We start from the raw sequence: 21639 nt of genomic DNA on the forward strand, positions 1-21639 counted from the left end.
TGACGATAATGGCAGTGATAGTGACAATAATGGCGATAATAGTGACAATGATAGTAGTAGTGACGATAATGGTGGTAGTGACGATAATAATGACGATAATGGTGGTAGTGACGATAATGGTGGTAGTGACGATAATGGTGGTAGTGACGACAATGGTGATAATAGGGACACTAATGGTAATATCAAGTGTTAAAAATGGTAATAATAATAATAGTGATAATGAAACTAAAATCCCCTCTCTTTCCCCTTCTTTCCTCCCCTCACCCTGTTCTTACCATCTCCTCCTCCCCTCACCCCCTGCATCTCTCCTTCCTAGTGGTGACCAACGACTTGGGCTGGACGGTAGAGCGACGGTCTCGCTTCATGCAGGTCGGCGTTCAATCCCCAACCGTCCACAAGTGGTTGGCACCATTCCTTCACCCGTCCCATCCCAAATCCTTATCCTGACCCCTTCCCAGTGCTATATGATCGTAATGGCTTGGCGCTTTCCCCTGATAGTTCCCTTCCCATTCCGTCCTCCCCTTCCTTTCCACTCACACCCTGCTTACCTCCCTCCTCCCCCTCCCCACATGTTTCCCTCCCTCCTCCCCCTCCCCACATGTTTCCCTCCCTCTTTTCCCCTGTTTCCTTGCCCCCCTTCTCTCACCCTTATCCCTTTCCTCTCACCCCTGCTTCTTTCCCCCTCCCCCTCACCCCATCCCTTTCCCTTCACCCCTGCTTCCCTCCCCTCTCCCCTCACCCCATCCCTTCACCCCTGCTTCCATCCCCCCTCCCCTCACCCTATGCCTTTCCCTTCACCTCTGCTTCCCTCCCCTCACCCCATCCCTTTCCCTTTACCCCTGCTTCCCTCCCCTCACCCCATCCCTTTCCCTTTACCCCTGCTTCCCTCCCCTCACCCCATCCCTTTCCCTTTACCCCTGCTTCCCTCCCTCCCCTCACCCCTTGCTTCCCTACCTCAGCGTCACCCTGCTTCCCTCCTGCCTCCCTCCTCCCCTCTAAGCCAGGTAGGAGGAAAAGTTCTAAAAAATAGTAAGCATTATTTTCCTGTCTCCATTGAACGTTGAACCCCACACTCCTCTCACCCCACACTCACCTCACCCCCCACACTCACCTTACCCCCACACTTATCTCACCCCCCCCCCATTCATGTATGGTGCCCCGCCTCCTGCAGGTGGAGGAGGTGGAGGGGAGAGTGGTTGGCGGGGCTCGAGCAGGGGTGGCCCCAAGGGCGGCGTGCGACTGCTACCCTGACGGGCACCTGAGGGCCCTCAGGTACACCACCTACCACCAGGACCTCGCCGCTACCCCAAGGTCAGTCACCATCACCTCTCTTCACCACTCTCCAAATATCGTGTGATGATTAGCAATCGTTTTTTAATTCTAGTTCACGATATCAGCTCATACATATTACATTGTAATATACACATTACAATATATACTCATAGTATAATATACTCATACACATTACATTATAAACTTAAAGGTAAATTTATAATTATTATTATTATATTTTTATTATTATTGTTATTTTATTGTCTCATACAGTTTTAACAATTACCCCATTATGCCTATAGTATATTGTTTCTTAATTTTTTAAGTTATGCAGGGAAACGCTCTGCGTATTAATGGCTTTAGGCACTGTACTTGTCTTACTCATGATTCCTCCACTGTTCCTGTACCGTGTTTACGTATGTACTCCTGCCTAAATAAATATAATTATTATTATTATCATTATCATCATCTGTATTATTACTATTGTTATTATATGAATGAAAACATCCCAAATCCTGTCTATGAAGGACAGAAGATAATGTACATAGGCTAATTATCATTGTGTCTCATAGACACACAACCTGTTAACCAAGTTATTATGGTTGCGAACATCAACACAACCAGCATCACCACAACTAATAATAACACCACAACTTCAGCCAGCACCGACGCCACAACTGTCACTACATCTCTTACCATTTATCCAGCACGTCATCAGATGAACCCAAGTCAGCGCTCTCTATCAATCTGCCATTGCCGTTCGCGATGCCAGGAGTGGACACGGTGTTCGTGGAGCTGTGGTTCCACGCCGGGGAGCGCAGCCTCACCCCAGACTGCCGCAAGAGGACCAGACCCACGGGCACGCCTATGGAATTCCGCAATCTGAATATTACCGGAGTGACGGGAGATCCACTGGACGTGATTGTGCAGCTAGTCGATCCTAGAGGGAACGTGAGGTGAGAGAAAGAAAGAAAGAGAGAGAGAGAGAGAGAGAGAGAGAGAGAGAGAGAGAGAGAGAGAGAGACAGACAGAGACAGAGACAGAGATTAAAAAATACCTTATTTTACAGGTGCGAGGAGCACAAAACAGAGTACTGGGACAAGGACCACATCTTCCTCAATGGAGACGGGGAAATGGTTGAGATGGCGTCCTTCTTCCCCATCTCTTGCGGTGTCATGGAACACGGCCCCTGGACAGTCCGTGTCTTTCAGGTAGGTCATGAGGAGGACTCTGGGCTTCGTGCCTTTCAGACAGGTACTGAAGGAAAGCTCGGACCATTTATATCAGCCTGTTGCTGTATGTTAAGAAGAGGGCTTTTGGTCTCGTGAGTCTCCTAAATGACTTCATTTTCCTCGTCTTCTATTTCGGGTCGTGAGGGAGCTCTGAACTTTCTTATCTTCCAGGCAGACCTTGAGCGGTACTCTGAATTCACCATACAACATTCATAGATGATAGATCATACATCAATAGTTCTGGAATGCCTTTCACACCTTTCCACAATAGATTTGAAATAGTTAATCCCACACAAAGTAAATAAGTAAGTATTCGAGAGGCTGAATAATGTCTAATCCTGTAGAGCAGTCACAACACATCCCTTGTAGCCTCCCGTTATTAGGAGCAGGAATTCTGAAAGACTTGTCGAGGTCTCTAGCTGAAGACTGGCTACTTATTAGGAAGCAATCCACAACAGTCTACTAGCTCCCTGGCACCTGTTTACTGATGGCTGAACAGAAGTATCGGGTACACGGAAACGTGCCCAAATGTCTGGCCCTGCTGGGAAATTGTGTTTACATCCAATCCAATATTACAGTCTGTAGTCGGTAGTCCTGATACAGATTTTATTCGGCGGTACAGTCATGGAATACCCCTCTTCCCGTCCAGTACCCTACGGATACACTTTCATAATATCACAGGATGGGGTTGAAGATGCCCGGCACTACGAGCTTCCTGTGGTCGTCCTGCCAGGAGTCCAAGACATGCCCCTTGACCCGCACCAGCTGGAGCGCGTTGATCTTCTTCAGGGACTCTGGACTGTAGAGCAGGCAGCGCTCCTCCCTTTCAACGACTACTACGGGTAGGTTACCTTTAAAGCTGGTGTTATTATCAGGGAGGAAGCTCTTGGTGGGTTGTGGGAACTCCCTGATTCATGTGACAATGGCAGAGTTTGTGGGGCGAGTTACGTATGGTAGGCATCGCAGGACTAAACCCTGTCTCTTTACATGCTCTAAAGTAAGGAAAATTGACAGATTACAGATTACAATACTGATACTATTCGTTACAAATTTCAGGGACTCTCCCAAGTTGCCAGAAAGAAACCCCAGTCCTCCAGTTTATCGTCCAAAGTCAAAAGATAAAAAGAACGGGGAGGTGAAAGAGAAAACAGGAGAAGCAAAGGCACACATCAAAGACACCATCCATGACCCCAGGAGTTGTGGATCACTGAAAGAGGAACGCCATTTTGGTCTTCACCACTACGACTCCACCAGGTGGGTGGGTCACAAGCATCTCTCCTCGGTATGTGGGTCACTTACACTCTTCAAATGTCCTTCAGAACAATGCACTTAATTTATGTTTCAATGTGCATTCATTATTTAAATAAATGATTATTGTTCGATATCAAATTCTTACGTATAATAACGATTGGACTTTGCCATATATTTAATTCAGTTTATGTGTATATTTTCACCCACAAGTCTGACGTAAACATGAACCTTGTAACATTGATGTATATTAGTGAGATAGGAATAACTGCCTCGTGTGATGAAGCAAACTGCCCGCTGCTAATGTCTCTTCATTCCTTGGTCCAAATAGTCACTCTCGATGACAAGATTACGCTTCAATTGTCATATTTTTGCAAATAAATTAACTTTCCGTGGCTATATCTTAAAGCGTAATTGTGGTGGTGTTTACAACAGACAGCAAGAGGCCTGCAGGCTGCCTGCCGGAGGTGAAGGAGGAGCCGACGGAACTGCTGCATGAGACACACGGCTCATAAATACCCCAAAAGGAGGAAAAGAAGGAAGACAAACTGTAATGACGATGAGGATGAAGAGACCATGGAGTGGACGAAAATGAGCGAAGGTGGACAGCCTGGACAAAAGTGTTTGGCAAAAATAGACACTTTATATTTACTGTCTGTAATAGAAGCAGTAGGAGTGATGGTACTAAACATCGTGACGAAATATTAATAATAGTAGTAGTATTTTCAGTCAGAACAACAGGAATTAGATGGGAAAAAATAGCCGGAATGCAATGACACCAGCCCACACTGCACGGTCCCACACTATACCAGCCCACACTGCTCGGTCCCACACTATACCAGCCCTCACTACACCAGCCCACACTGCTCGGTCCCACACTATACCAGCCCTCACTACACCAGCCCACACTGCTCTACCTCATACTACACCAGCCCACACTGCTCTACCTCACACTACACCAGCCCACACTGCTCGGTCCCACACTATACCAGCCCTCACTACACCAGCCCACACTGCTCTACCTCATACTACACCAGCCCACACTGCTCTACCTCACACTACACCAGCCCACACTGCTCGGTCCCACACTATACCAGCCCTCACTACACCAGCCCACACTGCTCTACCTCACACTACACCAGCCCACACTGCTCTACCTCACACTACACCAGCCCACACTGCTCTACCTCACACTACACCAGCCCACACTGTTCTACCTCACACTATACCTGCACACACTGCTCTACCTCACACTATACCTGCCCACACTGCTCTACCTCACACTACACCAGCCTACACTGCTCTCCCTCACACTACACTGCAAGACGCCTTCATCCCATACTTGTAACTTGTTCTGGGAGGAAGTGGCCTGTGTGTGTTGACCTTGCTTGCCACAGGTAAGAAGTTCGAATCTTTCTGCAATAATTCGAAAAAGGAATTGTTAGGCTCCCATCTTCGTGGACCTCGGTTTGTGATCAAGGAGAACAGACTAGGATCATATATTGCTTCTTCTATTGCTTCTTAGGAGCTGCCTCGTGTGGGCCAACAGGCCTTCTGCAGTTACCCTTACTCTTATGTTCTTATGTGCTCAACGAACAACTATCGCACTGTCCCATCCAGTCATGTCGGTAGAAGCCTCACAATGACGCGAAATGCAAACATTTTGAGTAAGAGTAAAGTCAGACTGACCTCGCGCTGGGAGCTTCAGGGCGACATACAAGTGAGGATGGGGTAGTGTTGAAAGGTTATCATGAAAATAGTGACAAGAACTGTCACTATATTTAATATGTCATGAATTTCTTGATTCTGTGAGCTTTACTTTTAGTAAAGGCGTTATTTTGTTTCAAAAGATTGTTTGCAGTATCTTTGTTAATCTGTCAATTTACATATGTTCTGGAATTACATACTAATTAATACATTAGATTTGTCATGATTGGTTAATGTGTAAATTATTGTTTTAAGTCTTGAATGTATGTTTGTAATTATCAAAAGAGGGTACCAAGCCGGGTAGGCCATTGAACGCCAAGTCTGAGAGGAATTAGTGGGCAGCTATAGGTAATGAAGATACTGAAATGCCTCCAATTCAATTTCTTTCTTTATTATGCACCCCATACCCATCCCGTGGGTGGTGGTGTAAAAGATTACAGAGGCACATAATCGGTTCAGGAACTGAACCCTCTAGTTCGTTTAGCTAAGCAAATAACAATCTTTTGACGCTAGTTACAAAATTATTAATGTTATATATACATGTACACATACTCATGCATACATGTACATATACACATACACATACATATTTAATCACCAACACAAATACACACATCAATAATCTTTTGTGTCACAAGTGATTCAACAAGTGGCTCACAACAGTCACTATACAAGGCACTTTACATCTATGATGAGTCGCACAGTTACTAGTCTTGCTGCACACCCACCCAACTGGGCGGCAGCTTTACAGTCATGTGCATGCATTACTTACAGTAAGTAAATTTTGGATACTTCGCTAAGATTTCGGGCAGCACATCATTATGAAGGAAGTACTTACACATTTCTTGGACACTATTGATGGTGTTATCTCTAAATTCCGCGATTTTTTCACATTCCATTATATAATGACGCAAAATATGCGAATGTTGACTATATTATTCCATACATTAATATTCTCTATGTACACCGCTGTAGCCCTGCTCCGAATTATAACTATTTGTATAAGTTGTTACGAATAAAACCTCTGATTCTGACAATAGATTTTTATGTTATAAGTGCATTGTTATTTTGACAGTAATTTCAGTCGATGTGTGACTTGATGAAGGAGGAGGAGCATGTTGGTATTAATATTTCATAAAAAATTACTGGGACTTGACAAGCTATTTAACACATGCTCATAGATAAAAAAAAACATGTTAAACTGCTTTTACTGTTAACATGAAGAAAGAACTAAGATTATTGTCTGTTTATGAGAGAACATTTCTATTTAATGCTATGTTTTATCTTAAACATTTTCAAATTAATGGTCCCTCCAGCATTATTTAAATTAAACTGAGATCCAACCTTAACAATTCTGACTTATTCCATCAATCCTACAAATAAAAAAGGTTCTCTACCGTATGTGGTTCATTTATAGTGCCAAAAATCTCTTGAAATTGAAAGTGTCTCTTAAAACTGATAACATTACTAACTATATTACCCTTTGGAAAGGTGTGTGAGTCTCGATACAGTATACACCCATCAGTTTAAAGCAAGCATACAGTACCACTCGAACTCTGAGATGAGTAACACTAGAAGCTCCTGCCAATTATCTGAGAAATCTCTAATCAACTGAAGGTTATGCGATTCGTGTCAACGATAATAAATTTTGTATTAAATTTGTTAGGATTCCATCCCATGGTGAAGTTAGAAAGCGGAACTTATACATAGATTAGCCAGTGCAGCTTGCAAGAATTAATATAATTGTGACTCTGGATTAACACAATTATTAAAAACATTCAAATAAAAAATACTTCAAATTTAGAAAAGTAATTGTGCCATTCTATGTGGTGTGGTATAATGGTTGTGGTAATTCGCCTTGGCTAAAGGCACATCCGGCAATTTATTTTTCCTTGTAAATTTATGTAAATGGGATCTTTATATTATATATTATTTAATAAAGAAAAAAATACCAGAATACTCCCCCCTGTAAACTTTCTGACGAGTTAGTTTCGTTCATTTATTATGCACCCCACACCTATTCTGTGGGTGGTAGTGGGAAGGGTTACAGAGGCACATAATGGGCTCAGGGACTAAACCCCACAATTCATTTAGCTAAGCGTTACAATCTTGATGAGCTAGTTACAAAATTCAATGCACATTGTCACATAAACAATGGACGCGAGACCGACCACAAGTACAGTTTCTAAATTTAGCAACCGACATACGTGGAGAGCTAGTGTCACAATTTATATGTTTATCCTGCACACCGCCCCCCATCCAGTGGGCAGCGGTGGATAAGTTACAATCACTTAGTTACTACCTACAGTTAGCAAACTGGGGATATTTGGCTAAGAATTCTGGCAGCAGATAATTTTGAATGAATCGTTAAAATATTTACTTGAACACCGATATTATTGAATGTGATACTGAAAAAAGTTTTAGACATCCTGTACAATTAACTAAGTAGCTGTTTCCTTCAATCTGGTATATTGGAAGACATCGTAATATTCCATAAAAAAAATTATTGTCAATATATTAGTATTTTTAAACTACATCTGCATTTTTAACTGCATGTGTGGCAGTGAACAATAACAATTTATATATTTAAAAATGTGTTTATTAAAAAATAATTGTATGTAGTAGACAGTAGCCGACTGGTATATTACTGATAAAATCTTTTATTTACACCTCTTGTCTTTATGTGTGACCCACTGTCTAGTGTTGCTGTGAATATGAGCATCATCTTCACTACAGTAAGATACTGTATTATTCCGTTTGGGCAAATTTTTAGAAACTTTTTTTCCAATACAGATGTTATAATTAATGAGGACAAAGTGCAAGTTTTGTTTAAATTTAGGGTTAGAGTCGAAACAGAGCCAATCAGCGCCAATTATTTCAAATACTTGTTTACTCAACATGACAATTTGAATGATGTTCCTACTGCTTGGTGTCGACTAGGCTATTTAGAGAGGTTACTTCCTCTTCTGCTGTAGACCTAACCAAATGTAAATTCTTCTAGTAGAAATATTCCAAAACATCACCCACGATAACTTGGTTTCTCACACACAGGATAATAAATGGGGCACAAGGCATTATTGAAGTGTTGGAGCCTCCAGAATGCAAATCTGCTATCAGAATATGCGTTTCGTATGTCAATATTTGAATTCTACATACTATGAACAAATGAAATTCAGTGGACTTCGTGGCCACTATTTCGTCTCCATCGACTTCATGAAGATCACCATGGAAGCCGACCCCCTTGAAGGAGAGAAATGGGGCTGACCCTCGACCCGCCTATGGCAGTGCCCTAGCCCACACTAGTCACCTTGCAAAGTTGTGTTAGGCTAGCCGCAAGCATCTGGCCTCCAGCTATAGACACATTATCTTTTTATACAGAAATAGATATATGTGTGCTGCATAATGAACGTCAATCACACAATTGTTATATTTTCCAGATTTACACGCAAAATGAAACATATATATTATGAACAGACAATAGATTGTCTTTAAATATACTAAAAATCGTGTATTCCAGCGACGGATGAGACTGGTGTTTATAATATGGTGTAGTTTATCCTGGTGAAAGGGCCGGCGGCGTCCTACCACGTCTACTGACAGTTGCCGACCGCCTCTGTACTAATATTTTTAGGATCTTCATACAAGTTATATGGACGAATTCCCTAATAAACATTTGTATCATATTTCAACATTCATTATTAGCGTGCTATAGGCTAAAGGTAACCCATATTAGGAAACTTATTTGTTATCAATGATCAACCTCCAGGAGGACAATTGCCTGAGGAACACGTATGAGGTCTGGAAGTGATCAGTGGCCTCCATCACTACCAAGGGCTCGGGTGTTCTTTCTCACGCACAACATTCACATTATTTTATATAAATTTCATTAGTGTCTCAACTACGGGCTCGTTTGCACCCTACGACAAGCAATCCAGCATATTTAAATACTCCAGTCACATGGTTAATCTGGTAAGCTTTCATAGTTGTTTCATCAAAATATACATTTATCATTACGGAGTATTTTATAATAGGCTTACACTCACACATTATAATATTTTTGTATGGTAACAAGATATTTTCGCAGTATTATTCGGTCGAGTTCAGAATCGCATTTGGTGTTATTAAAATTTATTTCATATATATGAATATTAAGCAGAATCCAGTATTTTTGTATTGGAGAACTGTGAGAATTAGATTGCAGGCTGTGCGACATAAAATTAATTGTTCGTTGTTTTAAAGTTTTAAAATAATTCACAAGAAATGGAATAATACATAAGGGAAGGGAACTATTATGGGAAAGCTCCAAGCCATTACTACTATATAGCAGACGCTGTAAACAATTTGGTGTTTCTAAACACCAGTCGTTACATCCTGTCTATATACATTGAGAGTTTACCTTGGTCATAAACCGTTCTGGAAGGACTAAAATATTCCAGTTGGTTAGTCACTAAGCTATTGTGGTGGGCCTAATAACCTCCCCACAGCTTTTTTTTCATAGGCCTCAAGCCTAACACTATAAAAAAAACTGATAATTAGGGCATTACATTTAACACTCAATTGCGACATGTACTTATACAAACCACACAGGGTCGTACAAAGCTATTTATGACCTGTATGACACAGTTGACGAGGTCGATGAGCCATCTGGGGCAGACGGCGTCGTGGGTGGTGCGCAAGTACGTGAGGTTCTTGGTGATCGGGGCGTTCTCCACCTGCGCCTTCCTTAACCTCGCCCTCCACGCTGGCGCCGGACTACAGTACTACTGCCGCGAAGGTGAGAAAGGGGAAGAGGGTGGAAGACTAAAGGAATGGGGGTGAAAACAAGAAGTAGGCAGCAAGAAATGGGGTGAAAAAACGAGGTAGACAGCAAGAAATGTGGTGAAAAAAGAGGTAGGCAGCAAAAAAAGGAGGGGGGGGGGGCAACATGGGGGTGAGAATGAATAAACAAAAACAAAAGTAGCAACCTTATACAGACCTGAGTGCCTGCGCTAATAAATGGACTGTTCCTACAGTGTGTCTACTCCTAGAGTGCCTGCTCTTACAGAGTACCAACTCCAGAATGCCTACTCTTACAATCTGCTCTTACAGAGTACCAGCTCTCACAGAGTGATTGCTCATGCAGAGTACCTATTCCCATAGTGATTGTTCTTACAGCGTACCAACTCCCATAAAATGCCTACTCTTTCAGAGTACATACTCCCAGTGTGACTTCTTACAGAGTACCAACTCTCACAGTGTACCGACTTACAGAGTAAGCAGTGTAGCTCTTAGCAGTGTAGCTCTTACAGAGTACCGACTCCCAGAGTGACATTACGTCCTATTATTTTCTTAAGTATATGGGTTGAGTTACTGTAGCATGCTGTAGTGTGCCTGTTGGATAATATTTATTTTATTATACAAGTTTATTCATATGTGTGGAGACAGTGGCGTCTAGTGGGGGGGGGGGGGGGGAATGACCATATATGGATGTCTCCAATGATGCCCGACATTGTATCCAACTTAGCATCGCGATTTAAACCCTTGTACCCTTGTAATTATTCTTATTATAGTTAAAAAAAATTAAATTACCTCTTATTAGAGATTATTGCATATTTTTGTGTTTAATGATGTTTGTAAGTATTGCTCTCGGCTAGCAGAGTATCCGAGAGTAGTCTTGTGGGTATTAGTTGGTAATGTGTAGACGCCCGTGGGACCAGATTCACGAAGCAATTATGCAAACACTTATGAACCTGAACATCTTTTCTCAATCTTTGGCGGCTTTGTTTACAATTATTAAACATGTAATGAGCTCCGAAGACATTTCTGAAGATACCTAATGCTTGAATTTTATGTTTGTTTCATTGTTACCCCTTCATGAGGTATATTGATGTGTTTGTCAAGCAGTATTTTTCATTTATCCCCTACACACTTGTTATTGGCAAGGCCACAATTACTATTTAATTATTACGTTTGCAAGACACATGAACCTTACCCATATGCAAGGGACCATAACAGTACCAACTCCCAAGGTGACTGCTCTTAAAGAGTACTGACTCTCCAGAGTGACTGATCTTAGAGTACCGACTCCCACAGAGTGCCTGCTCTTACAGAGTACCAACTCCCACAGAGTGCGTGGAGGGGATAATGCGTAGGCCAGTGCCATCACTGGACTCTGCCGCCGTGGCGCACATCAGGAAGGTGTGGGTGGACGAGCCAGCACCGCCGGGGCTCTACAAGCCAGACTTCTCCCTCGACAACCCGCCGTGGTCTGCCTTGAGCAACTGGGGAGAAGCCTACAAGTTTGTCAATAACTATTTCAAAAACTATGAGGTAAGGAGTTTGCTTTAGTGTTTGCTTCTATGTATTGTTAAGTCGTTATTTACTAAAGTGGTGCCAGGCGCTTAATTATAAGTGACGCATGGAGAATGAGAAGGAGTTCCACACCTTCATCAGGCTGTTGTACTTGTCGCATCATTTACATCTCTTGGCAAGTTCTGTGTCTTGTACGTTCTTAGACTTGTGGATGGACGTGACTGCGTCTTCTTTCAATACTTACCTAGTTGTGCTTGTGCTTGCGGGGGTTGGGCTTTGGCTCTTTGGTCCCGCCACTCAACTGTCAATCTGTGTACAGGTTCCTCAGCCTACTGGGCTCTATCATATCTACACTTGAAACTGTGTATGGAGTCAGCCTCCACCACATCACTACCTAATGCATTCCATTTATTAACTACTCTGACACCAAAAAACTCTTTCTAATGGCTCATTAGAAAGATTTGGGCACTCGTTTGGCTCATTTGAGCACTCGTTTTCCACCTGTATTCTCTAGTGCGTGTGTCCCTTGTGTTAAATAAATTGTCTACCCTATCAATTCCTTTGAGAATCTTGTATGTGGTGATCATGTCCCCCCTAACTTCTGTTTTCCAGCAACGTGAGGTGAGGTTTATTAAAAAGTATGAACTTTTCATATTACAGGGCATTCATATTTATAACTGTACCTCTTAAAAAATATACTGTTTCAAATGAGTGACACAGCAGCCTATATTATTTTGTTTTAATCATCCTACACTACACACTTCTTAGAAAATCGAAGCCTTTTCTTCTCTGGTCTTCGTAGAAACCTGGAACCTTCATGGAGATCGGGGCCCAGGACGGAGAGTTCATGTCCCTCACGTTGTTTGTGGAGCAGCAGCTGGGGTTCCGCGGGGTGCTGGTCGAACCCAACCCCTTCGACTACCAGAAGCTGCGGGCCATGCGACGGCCTGCCCTCTCCATCAACGCCTGTGCTACTCCCGCAGGCGGCCACAGAAAGGTTAGTCCATTACACAGGTGTGCCTGTTAACTCTTGCCGTTGTGTGGTTTTCCTGCCTCTTGATGGATCAACTTTCACATACCGCCTCCTTGAGCCATAGACAGCATAAGTATTCTACCAAATCCATTAGAGATCTCATACTAATTCATGCTCGATGAACTCCAACTCTGAACACCAGAAATATTATCTTAATCTTATACCTGATATACCTGATTGGCCAATAGTCATACCTTTAGCACCCGATACTGCCCATGCTTGATACATTATACTGACAGTTCCTACAACAGCTGACTACACCAGACACACCATACCGCCCTAACCCAATACTTCACACAGACCGTACCCGATACTCCACATTAAACATACCTGATACACCATCATATCTATTGTAGAACACAAATCACACATTTCAGACACACTAAACACCTTTGATGTAACACACTAAACACCTTTGATGTAACACACTAAACACTGTTGATGTAACACACTAAACACCTTTGATGTAACACACTAAACACCTTTGATGTAACACACTAAACACCTTTGATGTAACACACTAAACACCTTTGATGTAATACACTAAACACCTTTGATGTAACACATTAAACACCTTTGATGTAACACACTAAACACTTTTGATGTAACACACTAAACACTTTTGATGTAACACTAAACACCTTTGATGTAACACACTAATCACCTTTGATGTAACACACTAAACACTTTTGATGTAACACACTAAACACCTTTGGTGTAACACACTAAACACCTTTGATGTAACACACTAAACACCTTTGATGTAACACACTAAACACCTTTGATGTAACACACTATACACCTTTGATGTAACACACTAAACACCTTTGATGTAACACACTAAACACCTTTGATGTGACACACTAACCACCTTTGATGTAACACACTAAACACCTTCGATGTAACACACTAAACACCTTTGATGTAACACACTAAACACCTTTGATGTAACGCACTACTCACCATAATCAATACATTCATCGCACCAAACTTAGCCCATAAGTCACACCTGACACCACATGAAGCACCCTTGACACGCACTTTCGGATCTTAGGGAGTTTTGTGAGTGCTTTCCTATCAGACCTGAATATTTGGAGTAATATAGTCTTAACAACTCAGATCGGTATTTGTAGGTTTAGTTCAACTTTTTTGTTAATCTATTTTCATTTTATTTTCATTTAACTTCATCTATGTTGCATGCTAATTTGGCTGCTTTCTGTATTAAAATAATCTGTTATATTTTTGGGGAAGTGGTATCCATACAAAAGAGATTCTAAACCCGTTATCTAAACGCGAATACGTTTATAAGAGGAGTGTCTTGCTGTCTATCGTGCAGGAGAAGTTTTAAGGTGCGTGAAGAGCAGAATTTACATCGCAGAAATTTACCTCTCATCTTATGTTTACCAGTGTACTGGTCGCTAGTTGTAGAGTTGAGCCAGTAGATAACCTCACAAAGATAGTCTATGTACAAATAATGTCTGTAAATCCTACAGATTGCTGATAGGCTTCCTATTGACGATTGGACTGAGCCATTAGGGTGAACTTAATGCTCGTGAGATCTTAGATTATTTGTAAAGAATAGACAATTGTTCAATCTTGTCTGGAGTTAGAAGATTCTCATGACCATTTACTATACAAGGAGTAAGCTGGTGTAATGAGGGAACAAAATTGTGGGTCTCAGAGAACAATGCTGCAGATGTCGGGTCTTTCGTGACTTTAATGCAAAAAGTCATGTTGACTTTTATGATTCTTTTTAGAATTGTTGGAAGATTCAGGTCTTCCCTGAAGTTAAAGTTTTTGTGCGTATTGTGAATTACCCCTCGTGGCTTCTTTCTTTATTACTTCTAATGTGGTTAAAGTGGAAGTGAGAAAGTTAATTAGGTGCAAGACATGGTGATTAACTAAGGATTTAATAAAAATCATATGAAATAATTTGTATATTTAACATTGATACCATATTCTTACCTAATGTCACAGAACACTGTTACTTGGGTGACTAAACAGGTGGCAGATCAAGCAGCCTCACCTGCTTGGTCTGCCACAAGGTACACAATACAAAGTTCTACCCCTAACCAGAAACACAAACCCAGCAACCCACCTAACCTAACCTAACCTAACCTTCCTATACAGAGAAAATATGGATATTTGTGGGCCGCCACTTTTCATAGTAGTTTGTAACTTGTACGTTGGAGACTATAACGTATAAAATTAGACACTATCTTATTGCATTATAATATAAATACCGGCGCCTAGCAATGGCACACCACTCACACATATGAAGCTCGAAAGATAATTACTCTCAGTTATAAACGTAATGACAATTAATAACATTATATATAATAATACATGTAAAATGTGAGTGATTACAACGCAGTACATTAATGACCCCTGCCCCCCCCCCCCCCCAGGACAAGCTGTGGCTGCGGTACACTCCAGAGAACCTACCTTCACTACTGCGTCGGGTCCAGGAGGGAAGCAACAGACTTGTCCAGTATGTTTCTCCTGAGGTAAGGCAGGCGGAGATGGACGATGGTGGTGGTGGTGGGGTGGGGTAAGAGAGAGAGTGCGTGTGTGTGTGTCTTTACCCTTTCTTCACACCTAAGTTTGTTCTACATCCTCATTAAGTTATGCTGAAGATGTGTCTCCTAATTTCCCTGCCACTCATTACGGTACTTAGTTTCCATCTGTGTGTCTTCGTTATAGTCAAGTATCCTTAGTCTGGCTGGGTATTTTAGAAATCATTATTATATCTCACCAATTTCTTGTCCAGTGCTGTGGTTGTTCATAACCACTTGTCTAACAAAAAGCTCATGTCTTTCGATTCCAGTTCCCGGTCTCATAAAGTTGTATGAAGTTCAGCAGCCATCATTAAAACCATCAACGAAGAGTGCCTAGGTCCTGCTAACTTCCTCCTCTCCTTCCTGTTCTCATTTTCTCATATATAAGTTTATCATCATCTGCAAACATGAATATCTGTTGTTTTCCTCATTATGAGTGAAGATCAGGTCCAGTCTGGCTGGATGTTCATCTCTTTTTTTTTCTCGTATCCTCACTAATATGCTGATTATGGATGTTTCTTTCTGTTGTCTCTACTAAATTTAACTTCCATGTTTCTTCTCCCCCAGAGGTTCATTGTTTCCAGTTTAAGTCCCAAAATGCCTTCTTATAACCCAGTGCAGCGTCTTTATGTACTCAAGCGATATTGAAGTGCCTCGTTATGAAGTCACACGTGAAGTTGACACCTGCTCTACCCCAGATGACCTCAGTTGACCCCTGCTAACCTCAGATAACGTTAATTGACCTCCCTGCTGTACCCCCAGATAACCTCGGTTGACCCATCTTCTACCCCAGATGACATCAGTTGACTCCTATTGTACCCCAGATGATCTCAGGTGACACCTGCTGTACCCCAGGTTACCTCGATTGACCCTTATTGTACCCCAAATGACATCAGTTGGCCTCTGCTGTACTCGAAATGATCTCAATTGGCTCCTGCTATACCGCTAGATGTCCTCAGCTGACTCCTGAAGGGCCTAGATGACCTCATTTGACTTTTGTAAGATCCCAGCTGGCCTCAGTTGAATTCTGCAGGAGGCCAGATGGCCTTAGTTGAATCCTGCAGAACCCAGATGACCTCAGTGACTCCTGCTGTACTCGAGATAATTTAGTTAACTCTTGCTGTTTCTCAGATGACCTCAGTTGACTCCTATTGTACCCTAGATGACCTCACATGAGTCCTACTGTACCCCAACTGATCTCAGTTGGTCCCTGGAGGACTCAGGTGACCTCAGTCGACTCCTACAAGACCCCAAATAACCTCAGTTGACTCCTACTGTACTCCAGATAACATGTTTTGACTTCTGCAGGACCAGGACCTGGGGAAGACCGTAGACGTGCAGTGTTTCAATGCCGGGGCAATGGCCCTGGCCGCCCTCCGCACGGCAGTCGTCGACCTGCTCGTCATCTCCACCCACGGCGGCGAACTCGACATTCTTTACAGCATTTCTCTCCGTGTCCACTTCAGGGTGAGTGCCAGGGTAATGTATAGGAGGGTCAGGGGTGCCACGTTAAGGACCAGTATGATGGATGGGAGGATCAAGGAGTGCCACAATAAAGACCAACATGATGTGTTGGAGGGTCAGAGTCCAGAGACAGTGCCAAGATGTAGGAACGCAAAGAGTAAAGAATATTCCAGAAATGCCAATGTGATGAAGTTTATTAGAGTGGGCCAGGGTGATGAAGAGTCAATAGACACTGACTGTAATTGGCTGAGTCGAGAGACCCTGACTGACTGGTTGAGTCGAGATACCCTGACTGTGATTGGTTGAGTCGTGATACCCTGACTGATTGGTTGAATCGAGAGACGTTGATTGTGATTGGCTGAGTCGAGAAACTCTGACTGTGATTGGCTGAGTCGAGTGTCCATGACTGGCTTGTTTGCAAACAGCTTATTACACATGAAACTCCACGTTTTACTAAAGTAATGCTAAAATTATTAAAAACTTACAAAAGACAATAAAATAAGGATAAATACATAAAAAGATGGGCGTGCACTGTATGTAATACTATCTTGAATTGTTGATCAGTTAGACTCATCAACAAATTCATGTATGAGTTGGGTTCTGCTCCCCATGGACCACTATATTGTTGTGTTGTTGTTGTTGTTGCTGGTGACTGAGGTGAGTGGCTCACCTGTCCGCCTTCTCCCTCCCGCAGATGGTGGTCCTGATGGTTCCTCTGGCCACGCAGGAAGAGATTGAGGAGCTGAAAAAAGTAGCAAAATCTCGAGGCCTGACGCCCGCCTTCGACAAGCACAGCATCCACATCCTTATTCCCGAACATGAAGTCAAATATGTCTAGGAGTTTTGACTTCTTATAGCTCTACCCCCATCCCCCAATTTTCCTTACCTAGTCCTCCCACTTTATCCCCCCCTCCCCCGATTTACCACCTTTCTTTCTCTAATTGTCAACCCCCTGTCCTCCCATGAACGCCCCCAACCCCGTCCTCCCATGAACGCCCCCAACCCCGTCCTCCCATGAACGTCCCCAACCCCGTCCTCCCATGAACGCCCCCAACCCCGTCCTCCCATGAAGGCTCCCCCCCCCCATCCTCCCATGAACTTCAGCTGTTCTGCGCCATACTGACTTGCCAGTTTTAAGACCCCTTATGTCGGGAGAATCTATGTCGTGTCGTCCTCTCTACTATCACTGTCAAACTATACTAAAATAACTGGGGCCAACGCAAACGAACTCAGAAAATACCCACTTGAGCGGAAATAAAAGATGCATCACATCTATATTTATACAAGAGAATGACTGTTTGTTTGTCTCTGTCCAATTCAAAGGAGTTCCATGCCCGCGTCATATAAATTATCATCCACACTTCCGTGGACATAAACATTCCATTCACCTGGGCTCTAGGAGACTCGAACCGTGGACCCTAGGCGTGTGAGGCAGAAGCTCTATCCATTCAGCTGTGAGTTGCCTTAATAAGGAAATATTCCAGAAGCAACTACTGCTGTTATGCTCCTAAAGTTCAGGTGAATGAAATGTTTATTTCCACGGAAGTGTAGATGACAATTTATTATTATTATTATTATTATTATTATTATTATTATTATTATTATTATTATTAAGTAATGGCAATGTCTGCTCACAGACATAATAACATAGGATAAAAACCCATATTTATGTATTTGAAGTGTAATTCCTTACGTAAATTTCACAAATATATAAGTGCGGGTTTTGATCCTAATATTATTATTATTATTATTATTATTATTATTATTATTATTATTGTATACAGTATTGTGATGACAAATAAAATACTTAAAATAAATGCCATTGATACTGTTTATATTTTCCAAACAATAAATTATTTTATTTTGTCAAGGGACCAAATCTATTCACACATTACATAAGCCTATAATACACATTACATAAGCCTATATATACACATTACATAAACCTATATATACACATTCCATTAGCCTATCAACACTGTCTTCTGCAGTGGCACTTGCAAGTGTGTTACATCGACGGCCCCACTTTATTGGTGGTACATGACCTGCCTCTAGTTGTTTTATGGAATATAAGGTGAAGCATTTATAAAATTGTGGTTCGAACAGGAAAGTATCATGAATCATTTCAGCCATCTTGTGGAGTTGCATCCTGGGGAGGGTCAGTAATTTGTCCTCCGTGAAGGGGAGGGGAGGGAGAGGCTTCAATATAACCATAACATTTATAATACACTGGCTGCCTGTCCCTCGACACAATGAATTATTACTATTATTTCGTTCACCTGGACTCTAGGAGACTCGAACCGGGGACTAGATGCGTGTGAGGCCGAATTAGGCACTATTGTTTTTTCTCTTTTTGCAGAGATATTCATGCGCGGGCCATAAGCCTCTGACTGGCCCACTATAAGCACTATCGACTGGGCTCTTGAGTTTGAATGAAATTATTATTTTTACGGAAGTGTGGATGACAATTTATTATTATTATTATTTTTATTTAGATATGGCTGGATATGCATGTGAATATGACGAGTATGCTGATGAATATAACGAGTATGCTGGTGAATATGATGAGCATGCTGGTGAATATAACGAGTATGCTGGTGAATATAACGAGTATGCTGGTGAATGATGAGTATGCTAGTGAATATGACTAGTATACTGATGAATATGATGAGAGCTGGTGATGTGGAAAATTTCACCAACTATATCAATAATATTATCTAAGGAACGAAATATTTCCATAGCTTATCAATACATCAGAATCATATCTCTACTGATGATTTAAGCATCATCAGTATCTACATTAGCAGCCTACATGACCATTTGGTCAAGTACACCATTGGGGTCAATGCCTATATAACATTGTATATGTGATCATAAGAATCTAGAAGCTTCCAGCAGGAACCAGCGATAATCAAAAATATTATTGGAACACAGTTATAGCTTCATGTGATGTAATTTCAAAATCCTTAATAAAGGACAAATTTTAAAATATAAATAAATAAATAAATTTTTATTCAGGAAAAGTACATACATAGTTGATTTACAAACATAATGTTGGCTTTATAGATAGAGCTAGTACATACAATACCTAAAGCCACTAATACGCATAGCGTTTTGGGCAAACGCTATGACCGCGTTAAAATAAACGCGTTAATTATGAAATAATAAATTTATTATTAAGTACTGTCAATAATCTTTAAATCCACTAGGTGTTTATCTTATGATATAACGTTATCACAATAATTTTATAATCATTGTCGGCTCGTCCAGTACCTGTAATCACGTGTTGACATCCAAACGGTACACGTGTGAAGTGCTAGAAGACAATTTTCAGCAAGACATTTACACATAAACCATTTGTAATCCTCAATAGTGGTTCCCTGGATACTGGGGGGAGTTATTGAACTGTAAATTCCTCCTATGAGGAGGAATTCCTAGAATATTTGTCCAAAGCAAGTGTGGTGGACCACCGGTTGGTGAGGCTCCCCCACCACCACCACATCAATCAAGCAAATCGCCACAACGTGCACTCCATATTTGAACAAGCTACTAGAATCCTGTACACACTCCAGACGGCACTGTTCCTGTGCCAGGTAAGTCCACTACGGGCTCACTATAGCCTGTGCTATTTGCCCCGCTCCTGTGCTAGGTAAGTTACCGGCTCACCATAGCCCGTGCTACTTGGAACTTGTTTCGAGTAGCTGAATCTATAACAACAACAACAACAATCCTGTACAGCATCGCTGTGACATCAAAATCAACATCAAGATGCTATTTCATAATTAAAATACAGAGTTTGGTCTCAGCATGACATCATTTGGCTACTTTTAAATAGGCTCCGGTTCTCACTTCGAGATACGTTATTAATTGTTTTTGAGAGTAGATCGGCCAATTGAATGCTAAGACATTAATATACATCCATATATATAAATTGAGAGTCGTTAAACAGCGAAGCAACGCTTCATCTAGTAAGTTCTGTCTTAACCTATTCAGTGACTGAATCCTTCATATAAATCTATATTTGAATATATAGTTATCATGTGTATATAATGTTCTCCTTGTTCATTATATATATATATATATTATTCTTGTGTAATTATACCTTGTTGTGTGTACTAGCACATTCTCATTATTGACTGCTACAATATTGCCAGAGTTAGGCTAGACTGGATATTGTTCAGATCCTTGATCATGAACCTTACCAGTGTTTGCAGTCATAGAACTGTTTATCAATTCATCCTTGTAATATATATACAAGCTGATGTATTAAAATGCCCGCAGGTATATTGTGTTCTGCTATCAATACTAGCTCAGCCTTAAGGAACCTTCCTGCTACAGCCTGTTGTTAGCTAAGACTTAGCCTTTTTCATTTTAGTATTCAAATGTAGTATTTACAGTACTTAATTTTCATGTCCTATGCATTTCCTCTGTATCAACATTATCCCGGTATTTTTCCCACAGGTGAATATGACGAGTATGATGATAAATATATTGAGTGCTGGTGAATATGACGAGTATGCTGGTGAATAGGGCGAGTATGCTGGTAAATATGACAATCTGCAGGTGAATATTAGAGTATGCTGGTGAATATGAGAGTATGCTTGTGAATATGACAAGTATGGTAGTGAAGATGATGAATATACTGGTGAATATGACGAGTATACTGGTGAACATGACGAGTATGCTGGTGAATATGGTGAATAAGCTGGTGAATATGACGAATATGCTGGTGAATATGACGAGTAAGCTGGTGAATATGGTGAATAAGCTGGTGAATATGACGAATATGCTGGTGAATATAAGAGTATGCTGGTGAATATGACAAGTATGGTAG

At 41.5% G+C, this 21639-nt stretch overlaps 2 protein-coding genes across 2 annotated transcripts in view; both read left to right on the plus strand.

The window, feature by feature from the left end:
• LOC123755355 (uncharacterized) overlaps positions 1-8060 on the plus strand; it is a 33714-nt gene extending 25654 nt beyond the window's left edge. The window contains exons 15-20 of the mRNA XM_045737900.2: positions 1172-1311; positions 1980-2228; positions 2342-2483; positions 3186-3346; positions 3561-3758; positions 4188-8060. Coding sequence (XP_045593856.2) covers positions 1172-1311; positions 1980-2228; positions 2342-2483; positions 3186-3346; positions 3561-3758; positions 4188-4251 — 954 coding nt within the window. The 3' untranslated portion in view covers positions 4252-8060. The remainder of the gene's footprint in view (positions 1-1171; positions 1312-1979; positions 2229-2341; positions 2484-3185; positions 3347-3560; positions 3759-4187) is intronic.
• A 1209-nt stretch (positions 8061-9269) lies between these two features.
• Positions 9270-18604, plus strand: LOC138366905 (uncharacterized). The gene is made up of 7 exons (XM_069328182.1): positions 9270-9428; positions 10083-10233; positions 11566-11768; positions 12553-12747; positions 15192-15290; positions 16650-16808; positions 17500-18604. Exons 1-7 carry the CDS (start codon positions 9417-9419, stop codon positions 17641-17643), a joined length of 963 nt encoding a protein of 320 aa, XP_069184283.1. The 5' UTR covers positions 9270-9416; the 3' UTR covers positions 17644-18604.
• The last annotated feature ends 3035 nt before the right edge of the window (positions 18605-21639 follow it).

The sequence above is a fragment of the Procambarus clarkii genome, chromosome 20 (assembly GCF_040958095.1).
Source record: "Procambarus clarkii isolate CNS0578487 chromosome 20, FALCON_Pclarkii_2.0, whole genome shotgun sequence".
Classification (NCBI taxonomy): Eukaryota; Metazoa; Arthropoda; class Malacostraca; order Decapoda; family Cambaridae; genus Procambarus; species Procambarus clarkii.

Excerpts from the sequence above, each read along its gene's own strand:
- LOC138366905 (XM_069328182.1), top strand. Across the intron at positions 10,234-11,565 it reads ACAGTACTACTGCCGCGAAG|AGTGCGTGGAGGGGATAATG; the intron begins GTGAGAAAGGGG and ends CAACTCCCACAG. Across the intron at positions 15,291-16,649 it reads TCCAGTATGTTTCTCCTGAG|GACCAGGACCTGGGGAAGAC; the intron begins GTAAGGCAGGCG and ends TGACTTCTGCAG.